General features: G+C 39.6%; 1 protein-coding gene and 1 long non-coding RNA gene across 2 annotated transcripts; one reads left to right on the forward strand and one right to left on the reverse strand.

Annotated features, from left to right (window-relative positions):
- Positions 1 to 5,458: 5,458 nt before the first annotated feature.
- LOC103697657 (C2 and GRAM domain-containing protein At5g50170) lies at positions 5,459 to 15,442 on the forward strand. The gene is made up of 9 exons (XM_008779568.4): positions 5,459 to 6,035; positions 11,668 to 12,909; positions 13,056 to 13,238; positions 13,338 to 13,621; positions 13,694 to 13,810; positions 13,892 to 14,154; positions 14,268 to 14,442; positions 14,553 to 14,825; positions 14,910 to 15,442. The coding sequence occupies exons 1-9, from the start codon at positions 5,654 to 5,656 to the stop codon at positions 15,111 to 15,113; spliced, it is 3,123 nt and encodes a 1,040-aa protein (XP_008777790.2). The 5' UTR covers positions 5,459 to 5,653; the 3' UTR covers positions 15,114 to 15,442.
- Positions 7,689 to 11,655, reverse strand: LOC120113102. The gene is made up of 2 exons (XR_005514955.1): positions 9,920 to 11,655; positions 7,689 to 9,848 (listed from the first exon to the last, which is right to left on the reverse strand). It is a non-coding gene; the product is annotated as an uncharacterized LOC120113102 (long non-coding RNA).
- Positions 15,443 to 23,376: the final 7,934 nt, after the last annotated feature.

A 23,376-nucleotide genomic window follows, 5' to 3' on the forward strand; every position in this document is an offset into this window, starting at 1 on the left:
CCATAACGCAGCTGAATTCTTATCGGTTAATTTTCTCTTTATACCTCATGTACTTAATTGCAGGGATTCACTAAATGAGGTGACTGTATCAATTAAATAAAGATTATCATAGCTTGACAAAGAATCAGATCCAACCAATTTTGATTCATGAAACAAACTGAATTTTCCATTTCCAAATGAACAAGAATAACCAAATTTGTCCAAAACAGAAATAGAAATCAAATTCCACCTAAAAGACGGTACAACAAAAGTTTCATTAAGATCCAAATAAAATCCAGTCTTTAACAATAATCTAAATTTCCCTATTGCCTCAACTTGAACTGTCTTGCCATCGCCCATATAGATGTATCTTTCACCATCACTTGGCTCTCGGCAACTCAGGCAATCCTGTATAGACACACTGATGTGAGTGGTTGCACCAGAATCTATCCACCACGTGTTTCTAGGTACCGAAGTTAAATTAACCTCGGAACAAACTAAATTAAGAAGCATACCTTTCTTAACACGCCATGCATGATAGTTGGTGCAATGCTTCTTCTGATGCCCTTCAACTCCACAGAAGAAACAACTAATACCTGCCGGCTGATCTGATTTCTTTTGTTGTTTCTTTTGAGATGCTGTATCTGCAGCTTCCTTACCCTTCTTTCTTATCTGTCCCTTGTTCTTGTCCTTAGAGGTTGAGGCCAGGTGAGCACTTTCTACCTTATCTTGCTTCAGCCTTTCCTCTTCCTGAACACAGTGTGAGATGAGCTCATTCAGAGACCAAGTCTCTCTCTGACAGTTGTAGCTCACCTTAAACTGGTTAAACTATGTCGGAAGGGATATCAAAACCAGATGCACCAGCAAGTCCTCAGAGAGTTCAAGCTTAAGTGCTTTCAACTTGGAAGCAAGATGAGACATCTCCATAATGTACTCCCTGATATTGCCTTTCCCCTTATACCTCATTGAAATTAGACTTGTCAAGAGTGTATCTATTTCAGCCTTTTCGTTCTTGACAAATCTCTTTTCAATGTCTGCAAGGAACTCCTTAGCCGTAGTAATTGTTTCAGATATTGTGCCCCTGAATGCTTCTGGAATGGCTTTCTTCATGATCATCATACACATGCGATTTGATCTCTCCCACCTTTCTTTCTCCCTCTTGTCATCAGAGGTACTCTTATCCGTAAGAGATGGTGGAGACAGCCCTTAACGCAAGGTCAAGATCCATGACTCCAAGAACTATCAAGAGGTTCTCTTGCCAAGACTTGAAGTTAGTGCCATTCAGCATAGGAATAGAATTGATGCTGGCAGTAATATTAGCAGGAGTGAAAGCTGAACAGAGAACAACAAACAAACAAAACAAGCTCACATAAGTCTCAAAGCAAAAAAAAAAAAAAATCAAATAAAGGTAAACCCCATCTCAAGGTACCGGTCACTCCATTAATATTTCGTCTTTTGACAACAATATTAACTTGTAAGTGATACCTTGGCGCAGTAATTAAACACTGATATTATAGCATGTCGAACAATAAATCTTCCTTTGGGCCAATTCATTGTTCACATGTAATAGAAAACCAATAATCATCACGTGTTTATTACCACAAGTGCACATATAAATTTGTCAAATATCAACCTTCCTTTGGGCCAGTCAATATTTACATAGGTTACATGCATACAACTGTTTATATTTCAAAACAAATTAATTTCCGCAAGAGAGGTCACTTTGGCGACATGTTGCTTCAATTAATTTGTCCCAAAATACATATAACTTTACCAATATTTGAATTTAAAAATTGCACCAAAAATTCCCACAATTTGGTCCGCTGTCTCGGCCTGAACTGGAGTTGGCTTGGGGTAACCTGGAGTCGACTCGAGTTCGGCACGAACAGATTTTCACGGGAACCTTTCAAATTTTCACATTCATAACCCCACCCACGGGAACACAAGGGCCCGTGCAGAACAAAACAAGAATCCCGAGGGGTTTTAGAGATCAAAAACACGAGAATTTGCGATCCAAAAAATCATAAAAAACAAATAATTCCGATCTCTGTTCTTCCCCTCTCTTCCAAAATTCCTTAAAAATTTTAAAACTTCCGGAAGAACAATCAAAAAATTGTTCTTTTGAAAAAACAATACCAAAAGATAATCATGGATCGAAAATATATTCGATCCTCAATGATTCAACATGAAAGGGCTCTGATACCAATTGTTAAGAATCTCACAAGATCCATAAAAAAAAACTTTGATGAAGACCATCATCTAAATCCCAAGAACCATCATGTTGGATCACCAAGAATCAATAATTGATAAGCGGAAGCATACCTGAATCCATAACGATCCTTTCTCTGTAGAGTCGTGCGGTTGGTCTTCCAGATCAACACGTTATCATGGAGAATCCCTTTTAGCTTCTTCATGTTCTCTATCTAATGATGGGATGTCAGAATAGAATAATACATACGTGCGATCTAGGGACCATAACCACCCTTAAGATAACCTTTGGTATTCCTATGATTATCTTTTGATATTCCTATTTCAGCCCATCATAGAAAATAAGAATAACCTTAAGTCTCTACACATTAAAGGCCCACACCCTATCAGATACATTAAAGCCTAAATAGCCCATACCTTAGCAGATCACTTTTAAATGGGTTTAACCATATATGACAGTCTGCAATGCATAATTATTCACATATAAGCCCAATGTTGGATTAAGGATCCAACATAGGATTGGTGCCATTTACCAATTGTTTATTTGTCTGGAATCAGACAAGTTGCAGTTGCAATTGCCGCAATTGATTGCATGCATTTGAAATAATTATTTGAATGCTTGCACTCGAATTCACCTTTCCTAAAACTCACCTGATAGCTCAGCTTGCCAATCCAGACGACGATATATGTCCAACAAAATCAACAACCAAACAAATCTTTGAACAATCTACGTGATCGGTTACAATTTGGAGCAATCTCAATGTACTTGAAAAGAAAAATTGTAACCAATCAGCAGATAAGGAAAGCACCCGATCATAGTACACCTGATAAGGAATATTCTAACCGCCCCGATTTATGAATATAGAAAGAGTTAATGCTTGTCCATGAATTGCAGGATCCTAATCACACATATTTGTATTCACTCCTCTATAAATAACAAGCACGAGGACCCCTCCAGGTATGAAAAGAAATCCAAATAGTATGCTCTCATACTTCTATCTCTCTTTCATCTCTTCTATTTTCTCTCGAAATTCTACCTGACTTAAGTATTGAAGGGTCCCTAGCTGGATAGATTTTGATGACTCCCCAATCAGTTTCTATGGTCGCAGAATAGCTCCAGTGCTGCGCTATGCTCCAGCTTAACTGAATAGACTAGCTTGTCCACCTACCAGATCAGGTTTTGAGCGGTAACAAATTGGTGCTGAAAAAAAGATCCTCTTTTTTTTGAGGTTTTCCTGGAGATTTAAAAGAGATAAAGTCCATATGAAATAATGGCCGTTCCACCAATCAGCCCAAGCAAGAGCCTAATGACTCCCGACCTAGCCCCTCAACTCTCTCCAATTCTGCAACTAGCTCCCGATGCAATAACAACTGAGCAGTTTAATCTGCTCATCTAAAAAACAATTCGTTGGTAGATCATATCAATTAAAGATAGATATCAACAACAAGAAATCAAATCTCAAGAAGTCCAAAAAATAACAAAAAGTCAAACTTATATATAGCAGAAATATAGATCTAATTAACTTTCATATGATCTTTATTTAGCTTCTAAAGATGTAACAGTAGAAAGAAACATGATTGCGGAGGTCGGGAGAGTGGGGACGCTTTCAGATGCATGAAGATGATTTGGCGCTCATCATCAAGATGCTGCTACCCCACCTGTCATACTTAAACCACACTTGAAGGAGCATGGAAAAATTCTCATTTCAATTTGCCCGTTGCCTCAATCCTCTCTAATTTAGAAATTAAATCGAAGACTCTGGTCTGCTTACCAAATTATAGAATCTTGAAAGGGACAATTGAAACTTCTATTATATTAGAATATTGGATTTCTTTGGGTTTGTCAAATATATACATACGTCTTAATATCTATTAAATCGGAATAATAGGAAAAGTTAGAAACCTCTCTAAAATTCAAAAAAATAGAAAAAATAAAAAAAATAGAAAAAAAACACATGGACTACTCAAAACTTTCCAAACTTAAAGAAATCCCAATTAATTTAAAAAAAAACATAAATTCCAGCCAAATATATCTTTGTAGAAATTTGGTATAGAGATGGTGCGCGTGATCTCAGACAATATGTGGCCGCGGCATCCACATGCAGGACACCCCTTTTTGAGTGATGGTCGAGAGGACGGAGAGGCAGAGTGAGGCAGAGTGAGGGAAAAGAGAGAGGCAGAGTGAGGGAGGCGCGGATGCAAGAAAGTTGAGAAAGAAAAAAGAAAATCCATCGGGCAATGGACAACCTTTCTTGCCAAGAAAAAAATGGTTCTACCAATCAAGGTTGACGACAGAGCTCCTTAGATGATCAAAGGTGCCCCTTCTTTCTCTTTTCCTTCTTTTCTTTTTCTTTTCTTCCTTGAATTGTTTGTTTTAACTCAAGATTTTGTGGTGGCTACTATGTCAAGTTCATTCAAGCAACAACCTTTCTAGGGGTTCTTCATCAGTTTTCTTCTGTTGTTTTTGTTTATGTGAATTTAGAAATCTAGGTTATGCATTGCTATGTTTAGCCTTCAGTTCTCTCAATCATGTGAGGACTATATTTTGCTTCATCGTGAATTTACTATTAATAGATTGATCAATTTTCCAAGGGTACTATGTGATTATTGATATTATTATAGAGGTACATGTTATTTTATTTTTATCTTGACTTTTTTGTTTTATAAAGATATCACAGCAATCGAAATTGGAAGGTAGGAGGAGACTGAAAAAAAAAAATCTTGGCTCAATTTCTTCCTACAATTCTTTTGACTATTCGTTTTTTTTATAATAGTAATGTTTGAATTGCTGTAAAATTAAATCTGAGGACTAGAATTTGATTTCTATCATTAGGAGCAAATTTTGCCACAGGTACTATGTGAATGCTCAAAATATTTTAGAGATTTTTGTTATTTCAACCATGACATCTTTTAATTAAGTAATGTTTTTTTATAATAATTATATTAATATGGTGTTTGTGTCTATATTATAGAAGGGCGGATCAATAAAGGTAGAAGATTTTGTTAAGACAATACTATGGGAAGGTTACATCTTCATTTTAATATTCATAATAAATAATACCTCCTCATCTGCAAGGTCTAATTGGGGTACTCTTGTGAAATATTATTTTTTATTGCCTCGAGGAGTTTGTTGTTTGTTTTGTTATGTTTTTATTTTTTCCTTGTCTCTCAAAGCACCGGGCTTTCCTTTAGCAAAAAAAAAAAAAAAAGCACCGGGCTTTTAAAACTTGTACGATATCCATATTTGACCGAACTCCTGAAACCGCCTCTCCAAGAATTCGGTTTGTCTCGCACCTCCCAGCGGTTATCCACCCGCCGAGCAACGTGTCACGCCCCCTCCACCTCCACATTTTACCCGGGATGCATTCCGGACCCCTCCCTACTCGCCCCGCCGCCCTCCTATCTTCTTCCCCCCCGCGATCCCATCTCTCTCCCCGCAAACCGCCCGCTCGCCGTCCGCTCAACCATGAGGCTCTACGTCTACGTGCTGGAAGCCCGCGGCCTGCCCGCCGCCAAGGCCTCTAGCGGAGGCGCCGCCGCCGCCGCCGACGGCGTCTACGCGAAGCTCAAGGTGGGGAAGCACAAGTCGAGGACGAGGGCGTTGAGGGGGACCCTCGACCCCGTGTGGAACCAGGAGTTCGTGTTCCGGGTGGAGGACGACGATGAGGGGGAGGAACTCGAGGTTGGGCTCTTCCGGGAGGCGGACGGAGGCGGCGGAGGGGAGCTACTTGGCCGCGTCCGCCTTCCCGTCCGGGCGGCTTCAGGCGAAGGGGTGCAGACCCTACCGCCGACTTGGCTCTCGCTGCAGCCCCGGCACCATGGTGCCCAATCCAAGGCCAAAGACTGCGGTGCGTGTGCTTCCGTTTCCCGGACCTTGATCAGTTTTCGCGCTTTTATGGACTTGTGGCGAATAAGTTGATATTTTGATTGGTATGTTGACATTCTGCTATTCTTGTGATTGTGATTGTTATACTAGTCTGCGGGGAAGATGGTCTGACATAATATATAGAGTAAAGACATTAATCAATTGGAGGGTGAGATGATGTAGTTATGAGTATATTTGAAATGGTATGGTAAGTAGAAAGAGCTGAGTTTGATGGTGGTACTGGTGGTTCTGGGCAGAAGAGGTGAATGGGGATTTGGTATTGCACAGTGAGGATCGTTTTTGTGTACAACCTTGATTAGCTAGATAATGAAGGCAATCAAGATGTCAACTTAAGTGCGTCTATTGAGATGTGAATCATTTGAAAGGAAAGCAGGGGAGTGTTCTTAGTGATGTTTGTCTGAGCCATATTTTACATTGAAATTGGAATTAGTCGTAGTAATTGGGACGGAAGTTTGGATTTGACATTATTCCTTATATTTGTTTAGTGAGACATCCCAAATTAAGGTGCTTATGTCTATTGAATGAATGGAAGATAGTCTGAACTTTAATTGATCTGGATTCAGCATTGCGAGATGCAAATTGTGGTTGGGATGTTAAAAAGAAGAGAAGCAGTAGATACAGACTAGCCTTTGTAGGAGAAAACTTTTGTAGACTCCATGCACTAGTAAAAAGAAAAGGTTAAACAAACAAGACTCAATAAGCCAACTTCAAAGTTATTCACTTAAAAAATATTTTGATACCATTGCATCAAGACTTTCTTGGCCATTGAGGGTAGGAGAATATAGTCACAGAAGGCAGGTGAATAAGGAGCAATAACCCAGCCTGCCTTGAATTGGATGATACTTTAATAAGAAAGCATTTGAAGCTTGGAATATTGTTATTGAATCACAATGTTGAAATGCTTAGTTGACTCCTTAACTTTGATAAGAAGATGGCTTATTGAAAATTCATGCATAAGGCTGAGAAACTATGTATGAGATAAACCAAATGAATGTAAGTCTTATCCTTGCTAAAATGTCTTACATGTTGCATGATAACCAAATTATGTTGATTTAAAGACTAAAGCTTCTCAATAGTCATCCAAACAAAGCTAAGTTGACTCTTGTGGATCAAATTAGGGTATTCAAGACATTTTTATATTTTTCTAGCATCCATGGTTACGTTGCCTATATTGTTAGCAAGGTTTAGTATATCTACTTTCTTTCCTTTGGTGTTATGAAAAAAAGGGCGTTCTTTTCATATTTAGTGCTGTTGTTGTGTATATTTAAGATTTTGGAAATGGTTTACAATGTGACATTTAGGTAGAATGCAATCATTTCTTTTTTCGATGTCTAATTAAAATCCAAATCCAAATTAACACTTCCAGATTTTAAATTATATCTGATTTGGTTATGAGATTAGGGTATGAATTGAGGCCATAGACGAGGTTTGTTTTGTAATTCATTGGTAAAATACAATGTTCTAGTTGGGTTGCCTTGGAACATCTTTGATAGATAAATTCAAGATCAGTCTTAATGGATTTATTTGTTGGAGAAACCATGCTCACAAATTTCTGATTTATTTTATAGAAAATTGTGATTTATGCTGTTATACTTTCTCCTTTTCTTTTAAAGAATATAATCAACGATTTTCCCTTTCTTGTCTAGCTGATCTGTTTCGGTGGCATTTCCTGAAACTTGAAATTTATTTTCAGGTAAGCCTCCTCGTTATCAAAATCTTCATTGAAATTTGGGTGAATCTCACATATCAATCTGACTCTTAAGGTTATGTAACATTAAGGCCTGTTTGGACGTGAACTAGTTCAATGGGTTCTTGTTGGATTTTCAATCATAAGGAAACAAGTTCTTGAGGAGATAGGATAGGATGTTTGAATACCTAATCTTGTTGCAGACAAAAAATGTCCTTGGAAGGAAAATTCTTCAATCCCGATATTTTTGGGTTGATGTTGCATCGCACTTTCTTGCCTCCTCCATCTCATCTTCATTCTCTATGAGAGATCGTGCTTTCTTGAGCCTTGAGACCTCATGCTTCATTCTCACACCACTACCAAACCTCAATCAGTGCTCACCTCCTTTAAAGAGGCCACCTTTGACCTCGCATTCTAACTTTGCTAGTGCCATTGCCATCACCATCACCATCATCAGCCTCATTCTTGATGGTACTTTACCTAGACATGGAATGGGGTTTCAAGTGCCAAGTGTCCACAAGAATCTAAAATGACAAGATTAAAAGAAACTTTGATACACAGACACAATTGTACAATTTAATTATATATTGACTTATTTGAAATCATTTTGATTTTTGATTGTTAAGTTATTTATATGGGCTTCAAAATACTTGGGTTATGTATAAGAAATAGCTAGGGGCTTTAATTTCGTTTGAGACCAAGTTACTATGGATTGACTTAGTGGCAAGCCCAATACGGGCAAAAGATTTTAAGTAGACCTTTACTAGGCCCTGCCCTTCTAGTCATAGTAATATCATTGTTTGCTCTCTTTCTCTCTCTCTATTGTGTGTCCCTATCACACTAAAGCCCTCGGGCACCATAGAGGAGGCTAGTCTACACCCATTCACTTGATTATGTGTTCACCTTCAAGAAGCAATGTGGAGTTTAGGGCATTGGAATCATGTTCCATTGCTATGGCTTAAGGAGAACATAGAGGCAAAAAAGTAATAGCTATGCTCTAGCTCTTCTCTCTCTCGCCCCTTCTCTCTTTTCTTTCAATATTTTTTTCCTCATTTCTTGTCGACAAGCATGAGATCGAGAGGTTCTATGGACCAAAAATCATGCAAATTGAAGAAAATGGCTGTCTCTATGGCATAGGACCAGGGGCGGCCCAAGCCTTAGGCGACCGAGGCGGCCGCCTAAGGCCTCGGCCTAAAGAAAGGCCTCCGGCCCTCCACTCTCTAGCCTGGGATAGCCTTATCGCCCCTCATCGCCATCCTGGGATCGCCATGAATTTGGCTATCAGCTCCAGCTACCCAGTGGCCAGTGCCCATGATGGGATATTAGGAATCATAGCTGGCTACCTGGCTGCTGCCCTGCCTTAGCTGCCTATGAAGTACGAACGATCCAGCCTCCAGCCTCCAGGTATGGCCAACAAGCAACAGACAACGGGGCTATGGAGGGCCCTATGCCCCTACGATCCTCCATAGCCCGTCTTCTCCATCCGCCGGCCGTAGTCACCACTCACCAGTCCAAAATGGCAGAATCCCATCCGGCCATCCCAGATAAGAGAAAACCAGTAAACCAGAGAGAGTCCTCCTTCTAAACTTTTCTTTGGTTCTTCCTTCTTCCCTAGTTCCTCACTTCCTCCTGAGTCCTTACTCCTTAGTTCTTCAATCTTCGGTTCTTCCGAGTTCCGACTTTCGAGTTCTGTCCTTCGCCCATTTCCGGCCGTTCGCCACTCGCTCAGTCGCTCTCGCCGTCGTCGGTCCTCCCCGTCGGCACTCGGCCGAAGAGAGTGACGAGGGAATAAGGGAGGCGGCATCGCCGGCGTGACGGTGTCTCTTCTCCTTCAGTCCTTCTCGACCCAGCCTTCCATCCTCGCCACCGTCGCCTACTCGCCGGAGCCCGGAGGTGAGTTTCTGCCTTCCGAGAACGGCTTTAGGCCCTCTAGGGTGTTCTCTTTGTTGGGATACTTGGGTAATGGGAACAGACTACAGAGGAGGTATGAGAAAGAACCGAAGCATGACTTGTGTAACAAATTTAATGCTCAGGCACAGGGCCCAGCTCGATAACAAATTTAATGCTCATCCTTGATATCTTTCCTCCCTGGAACAGATTCAGAATCTGTTTGAAGAAATGCCAAAGCTAGTCTGAAAAATATGGGGGTCATTTATCACCTGAATCCTGCACAGCTTCTTCCAATTTAATTTCAAGATCAATTCTTTTAGCAATAAACTTCTGAATCTGAAGCTCCAGCTCCTCAATCTTGGCCTGATATGTGCTAAGAGAAATCTTTGCAGCATCATTTGACTCTGCCTTTGGTCAAGTGACAGGCTCTTGAGTCTTGATGAGAATATGGTAGTCCTTTGCTCATCTGATTTTAGGAGAGCAGATATCAAGTATTCCTTTTCTTTAATAGTGGAGATTGCTTGTCTATATCTTTGTTCTGTTACTTCTGTACCAGACAATGCATGTTTAGTGGAGATTGCTAGACGAATTAATAGTGGAGATTGCTAGACGAATTATTTCTAAATAAATTTTTAAAGTATTTTATATTTATTAAAAAACTTTATTATTATTTTTTTAAAAAGGCCTCATTTAGTGAATTCGCCTTAGGCCTCCAAATGCATTGGGCCGCCCCTGCATAGGACTATGTGACACGCATGTTGTCTCATATTTGTTGTGTTTATGTAACATTAATTGATGGTGATATCTATATGTACCGACCCGTCTGCCAATCGGTACAAGTCCTAGTATTGGTTCGGCGGACCTTGATGCTAACTCTTGGTATATAGTGTACACTTCTAATCATGGTTCTCCATACTGCCTTGAATTGCTTGGTTTGTGGCTTACCGAGCTAAACCGATGTGGAAATGTGGACAGTTCCTCCTGTTGGTTCGGTATAGAGGTTGAACCCTCCACCAACCCTCTGGTTCAATTAAAAATGGCTTAACAAACCTAGCTCAATCCCCTCACCCAGCTCGATTAAACCCTTCCTAACTCGATCCTCCCTTGTGTTATGATTTCGAGAGACCCTTCCACCCCACTGCTCACCATCATAGTGCCCTCCCCTTGCGATGTGCTCGAGACTGACCCCCCCGGTCATAATACCTCCCTCTCTCTCTCTTTCTCATGTGCGCTCAAGTTTCTTTAGGGTTTCCTTCACCCTCCCCCTTTCTCTTTCTCTCTTCCTTTCTACTTTTATCCGTCTCCAACTCTCTCTGTGTCGGTACGCCCTGGAATGGCACGGTACGGACCCGTACCATGCCGAACCAGTCAGTGGCTGGTACACCCTCCAATACCGGTTTGGCAAACCTTGCTTTTAATTCCTCTTGATTTTAGATAAATGTGTGACTTGTGTGGATGTTGACAGACTTGGATGACTCTATGTAATAGAAGGATAGCCTGTCTTAATTAACAAAGGGTTAGATGTCCATCAATCTCAAAAGAAGATGGTAGATGTTATAATCCTCTGTATGTAATGTTAGATGATATTTATTTTTCATTTCCTGTTCCTGATTCATGAAGTGTTCGCATGACAGAGGAAAGGGAGGATGACATCCTCATGCACTGCCCATATCTCTTTCAGTTACGTGGTTGAAATCACTAATGAGGATTTGATTTCTCATCTTAAATGTTCCATTTTAACAGGATGACTATCATGGAGTGTAATATATTTAGATTCTATTCCAAAGAATTTCTCTACTGCATATTTATTTTTTCAGTTATTTCGAGAATTCAGCATTGTAAATTTCTAGCAGTCCTTTTTTTTTTGAGATGCTAAATAAGAATCATGCATAATCTGTTCTTGCATATGCTTCCTGCCAAAAATGTCATAAGTGTATTCTTGTTATCATATTGATGCTAATGAAACTTTCCAGTATTATCTTCTTTATCAGTTATGACCTAATTATTGGCAATTCAGGAAAAATTCTTCTCACCTTAACATTGTATGGAAGATGCAGCAGCAATTCTGTTAACCATACTTCTCCCCCTTGTTCAAGCCTCTACAGTAGTGCCAATGTTAGAGAGCTAAAAGAATCAGCTAGCACACGACATAATGTTCTACGAGGCACAGAATCTCCTACCATGACAAATATGAGTAAATCAATTTCTGTTGTAGAACAAACACCATCGCTTCAAGCTCATGTTGGCCATTTAACAGAGAGACATCCCAGTAAGAATGAAGCAAGCTTCTCTGTTGTTTCTAGAAATCATGATTTGTTGGAGTTATCTGATGTGCTTTCTGGAGATGAGAGCAACAAAGATGCAAATGTCTTGTTTGAAGATGCTATGGAGATCATGCAAACAAGGGAAGAAACGAATATGCCAGAAAATCTTGAAGGGGGCATTCTTCTTCAGCAAGCATACATGATTGAGACCAAGGATCTAAACTCTTTCTTATTTAAACCTAATGCACAATTCAGGAGAGAGCTTGCAGGACTGCAGGGAACCACAAACTACGAGGAAAAACCATGGAAATGGGAGTGCAAGGATCCACCATGTTTAGGAAGGCTGGTTACTTACACAAAAGCTTCAACAAAGTTTGTAAAAGCATTCAATGCCATAGAAGAGCAGACATATATAAAAGCAGATGGGAAAAATTTTGCAGTTTTGACTCGTGTCAGCACGCCAGAAGTCCCGTATGGTAAATGCTTTCAGGTTGTTTTGCTCTATAAGATAATGCCTGGTCCGCAACTATCTTCAGGTGAAGAAAGCTCTAATTTTGTTATATCTTGGAATCTTGAGTTTAACCAAAGCACTGTAATGAAAAGCATAATTGAGGGAACTGCTAGACAGGGACTGGAGGACAGCTATGAAAGCTTTGCTGACTTGCTATCTCAATATACTAAACCAGTTGTCTCATCAGAGCTGCTAATGGACAAAGAGCAGTTGTTGGCACCATTGCAGCTTGATCACCAATCAGATTGGAGATTGGCTGTCGAGTACTTTTGCAGTTTTACAGTAGTTTGTACCATATTTATGTGTTTGTATGTTCTTATGCACATTGTTTTCTTACGACATGGTGCAAGCTGGGGACTGGAATTTAATGGTTTAGATTTGCCTGACACATTCGGTGAGCTGATCATCTCTGGGATTTTGTTTCTTCAAGGGGAGCGCATTTTCAATATGATTTCACATTTTGTGCAGGCAAGATTACAAAGAGGTAATGCTCCCGCCGTTATTTTATGTATAGGATCTAAGCTGTAGCTTTTGCTGTGACATAATATGTGGCATTTCCTTTGTGTAAGTACTCAAGACATGCTTAGTTTTACTGGAACCTCTGGTAAAATCACTACTTCTCTTTGGCAGGTAGTGATCATGGAGTGAAAGCACAGGGTGATGGGTGGCTTCTTACTGTTGCTTTAATTGAAGGGTGTAATTTACCGTCAGCAGCTTCATCTGGTTTTTCAGATCCTTATGTGGTGTTCAGCTGTAATGGTGAAACTAGAACAAGTTCTGTCCAGCTTCAAACACTGGATCCTCAATGGAATGGTTACCTTTTAATGCACTCTCTTTTCGTGATTTAAATCTGCTGAGTTTTTGATTGCATTTGTTGGTTAATATAGAATTACTCATTGAGAAATCCTGCAGAAATACTGGAGTTTGATGCGATGCAAGAGCCACCATCTGTGTTAGATGTTGAAGTTTTTGATTTTGATGGTCCGTTTGACCTGGCAGCCTCTCTTGGGCATGCAGAAATAAATTTTCTGAAGCACTCGTCTGCTGAGCTGGCTGACATGTGGATACCCCTTAAGGGTAAACTGGCTCAAACATCTCAGAGCAAGCTTCATTTAAGAATTTTCTTGGACAACACAAAGGGAATGGAAACTGTAAAGGAATATCTAACGAAGATGGAGAAGGAAGTTGGGAGGAAGGTATTTCAGTTCATACAACCTGTTTCTAGAGGTGCTACTTTATGACTACTGACTGTAGTTCATGCTTGGCAGTTAAACATCCGGTCACCACACAGGAATTCAACATTCCAGAAGCTCTTTGCTCTACCACCAGAAGAATTTCTCATCAATGATTTCTCGTGCTACTTGAAGAGAAAGATGCCATTGCAGGTCTTGCTTTTTGCTGTTATAAAAACTCTTTTCTTAATAATATAGGATAGTGGCAATAAAATGACATGTCTAATGCTGCAGGGCAGGCTTTTCTTATCTGCAAGAATTGTTGGATTCTACGCCAATCTATTTGGTCATAAAACTAAATTTTTTTTTCTCTGGGAAGACATTGAGGACATTCAAGTGATTCCTCCTTCTTTTTCAACATTTGGGAGCCCAGCTTTACAGATAATCTTGAGGAGTGGTCGAGGCCTTGATGCTAGGCATGGTGCAAAGTCTCAAGATGAAGAAGGAAGGTTGAGATTTCAGTTTCAATCATTTGTATCATTCAACATAGTAAGCAGGTCTGGTGCAGTGCTATTTTACTCGGATTTTTTCTTGAATCACTTAAGAACTAAGATGCCGTCATTTTGATCTGGCAAAGATAATTAGCTGTTACTGCTTGTGTTGTGGCAAGGACGATCATGGCTCTCTGGAGAACAAGAGCCTTGAACATTGAACAGAGAGCTAAGATGGAAGAAGACCAACAGAATCATGCTCTAAGATCAGTTCAGATTGAAGATAGTGAGACTTTATTGAAGTTTGAAGACATCAACTTTTCAGAGGCTTACTCTTCGGAAGTTCCTCTCCATGTGAGTTGTCCACTCTTTGCTCTTGCAGACCTACCTTATATATTATTAGAGTTTTTATGTCTGGAAGAAATTCTGTTAGCTTTTGTCCCCTTCACTTGGGCTGTTCGCAGGCAAATTTGCTTATGGAATTATTTGAGGGGGGGAATTTGGAGAAGAAAATTATGGATAAAGTCGGCTGTCTTAATTACTCGGTGACTCAGTGGGAGGTTGTAAGATCCAATGTTTATGAAAGACACATACGTTATAAGTTCAATCGCCATGCATCTATTTTTGGTGGTGAAGCAGTTAGTAGCCAACAAAAAACCCCTACAGCAGATGGTAATGGGTGGATTGTAGATGAAGTCATGACTATCCATAATGTCCCATTTGGTGATCACTTCCGGGTATGCTTTATTCATCAAGATTCCACCAATGTCCTACATTTGCTATCCGTGGCTTTCATTCTCTTCTTCTTGTTTCTGCTGTAGGTCCATTTGAGATACAAGATTGAGACCTTGCTACATGTCTCTTCAACAAGCCGATGTGATGTTTTTGTTGGCATCGAATGGATAAGAAGTACAAAATTTCAGAAGCAGATAACAAGAAATGTATGTGATAAACTAGCTCATAGGTCAAAGGATATATTTGAACTGGCAGAGAGAGAGCTTCTTTCTGCAAAAGCACAAGATTAGGTTACCTAGAGAATGGTGCTCCTTAGTTGCGTATTAACTGATTGTCATGATAGCAGTGAGAAATTTGAAATATAGCACCATTCAATTCAGGAAGCATTTGTACATTTGTTGAGTTGATTAAGCAAACTGGATGCTAGAATATATGACGTTGTTCTTTTGGGTATTTACCAAGCAGATCATCATTTAGGCTGGAAATATTAACTTGTAGACATGAGAGTAGTTATGCTTCTCAGTTGACTGTTTTGGTTCCTAAAAATGGGATGACGGTCAACAAAAGGTATATTTTGGCATTGAATGGAATATCTATATGCTGCGTGAGTTCCACTCCACTGACGGCCAATTTTGGCCTAGACTTCTAATGTCCACTTTTCTTGCGACACTGCTTTCATTGATGAATCTGCTTGCATGCTTGGATATTTCCAACGTACTAGCATGTTTGCATCTTATGAAAATCTTCATTAATGAGATGATATCAGTCTCTATATTAAGTCTGCCAAGTTCATTAATCCATGTCAGTTTGAATTTATGAGTATTGAGTTCCCATAAGAGAGGAAAACAATTTTCCTGATCGTCGAGATGCATGCATGCATACATAAGTACATCTGTATATTCAGATGTACCTATATAGGTATATACATACATATTCATGCATACATCCGTTGCATACATCTATCCATAACGCAAATATATCCATCCGTGTCCATACGTACATATATATGCATGCACGTATGTACATATATGCATGCTGATCCTATATATATATATATATATATATATATATATATATATATATATATATATATATATATATGAGTACCCAGCACTCCGTCTTGGAGACTTGGACATCGGAATTTCCAAGAAACTCGGCTCTAATCTCCCTGCAATCGGAACTTCCCCATCGCCGAAAACCCTCAAGACCGAAACAAGAAACCTGATCCCATGGAGATGTCTGCGCGATCTCGAAGCCGGATCAAGCTTATCTGCAGCTATGGGGGCCGATTCCAGCCTTTACCCGGGGGCTGGCGGCTCTTCTACCTTGGTGGGGAGTGCAAGCTCATCATCGTCGACCGCTTCACCCTCCTCGCCAGGCTCTCCTCCATCTTCGGCACGGGGCATCTTCGGTTCGCCGGAGAAGACCCCACCGCACTCAAAGACAGCATCGACGAGGACGGCTTCGACCGGATGATGATCGGGCATGACCGCATCCAGCGGTGCTCCGCCTCCGCCCACATCTGCCTCTTCCTTTTCCCCGTCGCCTGCTGTCTCTCCAAGAAAACCACGGGTACGACGCCAGCTGAACTGCCGCCGCTGATCGACTTGTCCACCCCGGCACCCGATGCACGGCCTTCGGTCACCAAGGGTTTTCCGGAAAAAGATACAGAGGCAGATCGAGGAACTGCATGCAGGAAGGGATGCAGTGAACAACTCAAGAGAAAGCTTCGCCGCAGGTGATCGGCGTTGCTTATATGGTGGCCGGGCCCGATGGAGCCTCCTTATTGCTTCTTCTGCCACCGATGGTGGTCGTTGAAGGGCCATACTTGGTTGTGCGTGGGCCGGTTTGGACGGAGCAGTGAGGGGATGCAGGATATTCTCCGTACATGGCGTACGGCCGTGCAGGAAGAGTGATTCCATGTAGATGACCTTTTCGGTATATTCTCATTGTTTTTTTTTTTGTTGTCTTCGAGTCCCTCACACGGTCTCCGCCCGTGGCTTTTCTTCCCTGGGATGTGCCTTGGATCCTCTAAGAGAGAATTCTACCGTCCAAGAAGAATGCGCGAGCCAGAACGGCTTTTGCTGCCGCAAACGCCCCTGGATTACTTATGAGTGGAAGATGTCCATTGTATTATGTATGATTCTCCATCGCCATTGGATTTACTCATACCTCATTGATGTACACCAAACTTACTTCTTTCATTGTATCGCTTGTGTATCAGAACTTATAGCTTCAATATCATAATTAAAAAAAAAAAAAATTCTGGACTTCAATTTGTTTTTTTTTTGCTGCAAAATTACTTGTTGATTTCTTTACGTTTCAGAAGCTTTTTGAGTTGAGTAAAAAGTATAGTAGAAATTTTTATTTTTGATGCCGAAAAAGATGCAAAATGGTTATTTCACGGCTGAATGCTCCGCATCCTACTTAGCACTATGCTAACAGTTCAATTCTTTTATGCTTGATGCTATATATATATATATATATAATTGGTATGTGATATATAATATAATATATACCTAATATATATACATATAGACACACATATGTATATAATATATATAAATATATATACATAATATATATATATATATGTATATTATATATAAAATATATACACAAACAAATAAATATTGTATATGCATATATATATTAAAATAACTTTTGAGTGCCTTATGAGAAATCAATTAGCAATGATCAGGCATTGCCTTGGAGACATCAACTTGGCTACAAGTAACAAGTACTACTTCATTCTAGTATAGTAATATAAACAGACATACATATAATATATATGTATATATTAGGTATTGTTTCCCTCGGTTTCAGGCCAAACATGGGATAAAAACATTTGCGTAGCTTGCCACCATGTTGTGGTCAAACTCGTAGGAGATAGGATAGGGTTCGGATGCCTTGAAGCTTCAAGGACTTTTGAGAAGGATGGAATGCTTTCTAAAACTACTATAAAACTAAAGCAAAATAACAAGGATAAAAGAAAACATAAAGATTATTTCCATTGTTGTTGGAAGTGTCTATTTTCTTTTTACAAACTTTGCTTTTATTACCATCTTTCCTTTCCCATTTCCCTATTAGTTATACAACATGGGTAGTTACACTCCACTCATCCTTTTGCTTTATCTCCAATCGCCTATACTTTTAAACTTCTAGTAATTGAATTTTTCTACTCCAATTGACTTAAATCAGGGTTAACCTATAATTGTACCAGATCAATCTATTGAGCCAATACAGTCACTCCTCTAGTATCTAGTCAACTTTATTCTAGATAGCCCACAGGTCCAAATACGTAAGTAGGATATGGTGCAAACAATGCCTTGCACAGCTTGTTATCCGATAGTCACGAGGATGATAGGAGGTAACCGATGTTGTATCTTAGCATCAATCTTTGATTTGGGCGAACACTTAGATGTGAATCTCACTTTCATCAATCCCATTTGAGGAGGATTTACAACAATTTTCATGATTTGACACTTGAGTTTCCTGTTCATATATACTTCCTAGTTAAGATTTTGGATTAAACTGGATCTTCTCATCTCCGCAGAGGTAAAGTAATGGAATCCCAATCTTATCGCTACTTTTCAACCAATTCTTTTTCCAACACCATTCAATTAATACCCCATTCCTCGAGAATCTTCCACTGAGGCCATTAATTAATTAGGCATGAATCAATTTAAAAAATAGCTAAGCCTCCATTTGCACAATTTTCATTACTGTGGTGACATTCTTTCCAATTTAGAATCCTAATTGAGTTAATATCTTCCTTCATTTTTTGCGCTAGAATCATTTAATACCTTCTACCAAATGCCACAACCCCTTCTAATGCCTCCTCTAATCGAATGAAGATAGGTTTGCCCAACAAGCGTGGTCTGAAGCAATCTGCAATTCGTATATCTTTTTACTGTATGCAACTGTATTCTTAGCCTATCATAAACTATAGTGTATCCCCCTTTTTTGGCTTCACTTTTGAGTCCGAGTCTTCTTCCACTACTCTTCATCTCAAACTCTAAACATGAAGGATGGTTCATCTTCTACTCCATCCATGGCCAAGAAAATAAAAGAGCAAAAGAGACGCCTAGAATCATCAAGAACTCTTTCCTATTGTAACTCTCAGATATTTATTCATGATTCTTCTGGACTCATGATTCTAGGATCAATCTTTGAAACGGATGTTCTGCACTCATTTTTCTCGATTTTTCCCCTTCACTATGAAGAGACCTTTTTGTACCAGTGGTCTAGCTTTAGGACCACAGTGTGGGATGGTACCAAACCACATCGACTCAACCCTACTAATTCTTCCTCATAGGACCACTGGGTTTACCATATAGAAAACCTTAAGAAACCAGTATAAGATAAAAGTGGACTTTCCAATATCATAAAATTCTCTAAGATTCTGATGGTAAAGAATCATTCCCTTCTGTTAGCTGCTATGTGCGTTTGGTCACCTTTGCAACATCATGTCCACCCCTACTCTCTTTGATTGGAGTCTTCTTTTTGACCTTCGGCCGATACCGATAGATGAAGAAATTTCGGCCATATCTAAGGTTTTCATACCTGCCGACAACTTCAGCATCTTTTTGGATAAATCCGCTAGTTATATATTCTACATAGATTCTCACGGAAGTCATGATGGCCCCATTACTCATCAAGAACTAGCTAGTATATTTACGTCTTATCTGCATTTATAAATAACCGCTCCATTGTATGTTAATTAAAGTGGTGAAAGCCCATCTATAGCTTGCTGCTATGCTGCCCGAAGATCAACCAAACGCTCTCACTCCCAATGCCTTTGGATCTTTAGTTTGGGGCCGTAAGGAATTCTATTCCAGTTCTACTAGTTGCGGATGACCTTTATAGGTTCTCCAAATATGGCTAAATGCATATTTCTCAGAATTCTACCCCGCAAAAATCAATTCCTTCTCTTTTTCTAGCTCAATTGGATGGCTCATTCTCATCTAAGTATTCCCATAAGCTGCATGAAGGATCTTCGTTGGACCAATTTGTTTTTTTTTCCTTTCCTCCATGTTCTTTGGCCACCAAGGTTCATTCTCCCTTTTGCAAACATGTCCCAAGCCGAGGTCGAGACAGCAGATCGCACCACAACAGCAGAAAGTGAGGTTATAACCCTGTGATACTTCAAGGTACCCACCAATTTGTTTAACAGCTTATAATGTGTGATTGGAGCGTGCATGCAACAGCACAAAGTGAGGACATGTTTGGCATCCAACATATTTTCCTTTATATTTCTCGATACCTTAATAAAATCCTTCTGTACCAGAAAATGCTATAAGAAAGGTAAATTAATCAAGGTCTATTTGAGAATTCCTACTAAAATCAGACCTGTCAGCCTACCCAAATCTCAGCCCGCAGTCTTAACTACAAATATCTGCACCAGGGACGGATCAAGCCAAATACTATGAGGCCTGCATCCCTCGCGAGCAAGAAGAAGAAGAAAAAAAAAACAAAGGATCCAGGAAGGTCTTCTTTTCCTCCAGCATGATTTAGATTGGGGGGTCTTAGGTTGACTTGGCCCATGCCCCAATGAGCAACAATCCACAATTCTAGCAGAGATCCAGCCCAATATTGGATTACCCAAATATGCCCTTAATCTCTTAAGACGAAATCCTATTTCAAAGTAACAATGGGACCATTAGTGCATAAGCACAAGTATGTACAATTATTAGCAGCACGGCCACCAACATCAATGGAATTTGTTCAAATGTTTCTTTCCCAGAGTATTGAAAATAATAACAAGATATCTGGAGTAACACCCTTAACTTTTAATGTTTTCGCTTCAGAATAGATCTGCTTGGAGAACAGAAGAATACTTCAAATTCCTTGTAGGAATCCCCTACTAACGTATCACAACGAATTAGAAAGAGGATTGCAAGGGGGTGAAATTGCAAGAAGGATTGATTATAAAAGACCGAGGAGCAATTTTTATATACCTGGACCCCTGATTAGATGCAGTGCAACATGATGCAGAAGCAAACCATGGGCAACCATTGGCCAACCCTTAGGTGAAATTACCAATGACATAAACCTTAATCTTATATTGTGATACATACAAGAACACAGCCAAGTGGTAGCTAGAGCAAGAGAAACAATAACTTTACGAAATTGGCAGATTTAGAAGAGAGGGACACCCCAAAAGATATCACCAATGCAGTAAGACTGCAAAATGTTGAAGTAGCTGTACAGCTTTCCAAACTGGCAAGACTTGCGGAACTTTTAAAACAACTTCATGAGACAACATACAAATCTGGACTGCTTTCCCAAGACATCCAGAGCATCTAAAGATGACCTTATCCCAAGACATATAACAAGGAGCATTGCATAATTTTCTGTTTCACTGTAATGCAAGGGCCTTATGTGGTAAGAAATACACTAATTTAACATGCAACCAACTTCTTAATATGATGATCTTTTCTACTTTTGTTGTTCGTTCATGAGAACATTATATGTAAATCAATCAGTTTTTGCATGAGAGCATTATAAGCAAATGCATGGTGCCTCATTGCTTCTTTTGGCAATGTAACATTTTCAAAGAAAAAAATCAAATTGGAGAAGCAGAATTTTTTTGTAATAGATAAAGAAATGAAATACAAATATAATCGGAGGTCAACTATTTGAACTCTTTCCATGTACTTGTGATGCATAACACAGTGGTGAAAAATATGTGGTGAAATTTCACATTAACCTTTTCCTTCATCAAGAAAAGGGAACTCTGCTGGTACTTAATTCAGAAGACTTGCTTCAAAGTGTGTACCAGTTCGTAATTCGTAAAGACTCACTTTAGAATTCATATTTACTAACTTTAAAGCATAACAAATATTTCAATCCCTTTTGGGAATGCATAACGAAACATATCATGTGATTTCGGAAAATGTTCCACCAGGACTTGTGAGTTCTTGAGTGATTTGATGGAGCATTCACAGGGCAGACCTCCACCCTCCTACTAGCCTTCTAGGCTTTCTAACATGTTCATCTTTGCCTAAAATCGCATTTTGCCAAGATTTTCTCAGTAATTCCCAAGAGTTTACATCAGCTTTATACTCAAATTTAAAAACTTGGCCAATCCATCAATAAGACCTCCACTTCATTCTCCGCAAAGAAACATTTTGATAAGAAAATGTTTGGAAAGATTGTGAAGCATGCTACAACAAATTTTGCTTAAATGGGGTAATCCATCACCTCAATTTCCATCAATTCAACCTGCTCGCCTAAGTAAACTCCTTGATAAAATCCTCCCTCCTTTTAAACCACATATTATATTCAATTTGTAAGGTGGAGTCCAGTCCCACAGTCAATCTTTCCTGACCAAAATTCACCTAAGATGCTAAGATAAGGTTAGAGGGACAGGAGTAAGAAGCAATAAAGAAAATTCATGGAATAGAGGAGAAAACTTCATAATTAATAAGTTTTGTTATTATAGTTAGGAAGATATTGGGCAGTCAGGTTGTCAGTTATTGTTGAGTAAATGGAAATGTGTCTGAAAGTGCTATATGATGGAAGAAGAGTGATGGTGATGGACATAGCAGCAAGTCTGTTCCTTGCTCAAAGGAAGCAAAGCAAAATGGCATTTTTGAGATAGAAAAATGTGATGATGGCAGCCATGTACAAATTATATAGCCATCTTTTAAGATTTCATAGTTGAAGTTGGAAACTTAATTTAAGAATTTCTGGAACCTTGGTGTACCTTTGGTTACACCCAGTTTCTCTCCACAAGTGGACGAACCGGGAACTATCAGAGGCTGTTTGCATTCACATTGCATTATAATTAGCCACCATATTAGTACATGGCTGGGATACAGGATGTATTAAACAACCACAGCAGGAAAAAAGAAATAGTTAATCAGCTGTGCAAGGCAAAAATATGCAATCAGTCGAGCAGCAGCAACATGACAAAATCATTGATTAATGGTACCAATGATCAACACTACAAAGTATAACAGTTAGTACAGATTGGTCATGATAGTCATCAGAATTAGAGTCAAATGTCCATAGAAGCTGATAACTTTGGCTGATTGTAATAGCAAAACTTAAAGAAGGAATTATGGAAGGTAACTGACTATGATCAAGGAGGTGGGGCCATGTAACCAACCATGGAGAAATGGCAGCAATTTCAGGCGATGCGTGGATAATAGGAACGTAGGACAACTAAATAAGATGAGCGTCATGATATGCCTGGAAGATCAACCTATTATCTTTTCTTCTCCCTTTTTTCCTGATAGATGGGCCCATAGACAATGAGCTATACAGGAGGCAGAGCCTCCCCCCAATACCCCTAACCTCCCAAACCTTGGAGAAGGCAGGATACAAAACCAGGTCGCCAAGGACTATACCGGCTTGATAACCAGAATCCAAAGTAAGATGAGTGCTTTATTTAGCAGCTCCATAATAAGGTTAGAGAAGTGACCACACTACCAGAGGAAGGAGCCAATGGCTCTTGGAGGGGGAAGATATGATAAATGCATATGTATGCTATCTCTTATGAGAAAATTATGTATAGCAATCTTGATGGCAAATGACAAACACCAA

Source organism: Phoenix dactylifera, chromosome 14 (genome assembly GCF_009389715.1).
Source record: "Phoenix dactylifera cultivar Barhee BC4 chromosome 14, palm_55x_up_171113_PBpolish2nd_filt_p, whole genome shotgun sequence".
Taxonomy (NCBI): domain Eukaryota; kingdom Viridiplantae; phylum Streptophyta; class Magnoliopsida; order Arecales; family Arecaceae; genus Phoenix; species Phoenix dactylifera.

Excerpts from the sequence above, each read along its gene's own strand:
- LOC103697657 (XM_008779568.4), top strand. The coding sequence starts at position 5,654 with ATGAGGCTCTACGTCTACGTGCTGGAAGCCCGCGGCCTGCCCGCCGCC. Across the intron at positions 13,622-13,693 it reads AGAAGGAAGTTGGGAGGAAG|TTAAACATCCGGTCACCACA; the intron begins GTATTTCAGTTC and ends CATGCTTGGCAG. Across the intron at positions 14,155-14,267 it reads TCATTCAACATAGTAAGCAG|GACGATCATGGCTCTCTGGA; the intron begins GTCTGGTGCAGT and ends TGTTGTGGCAAG.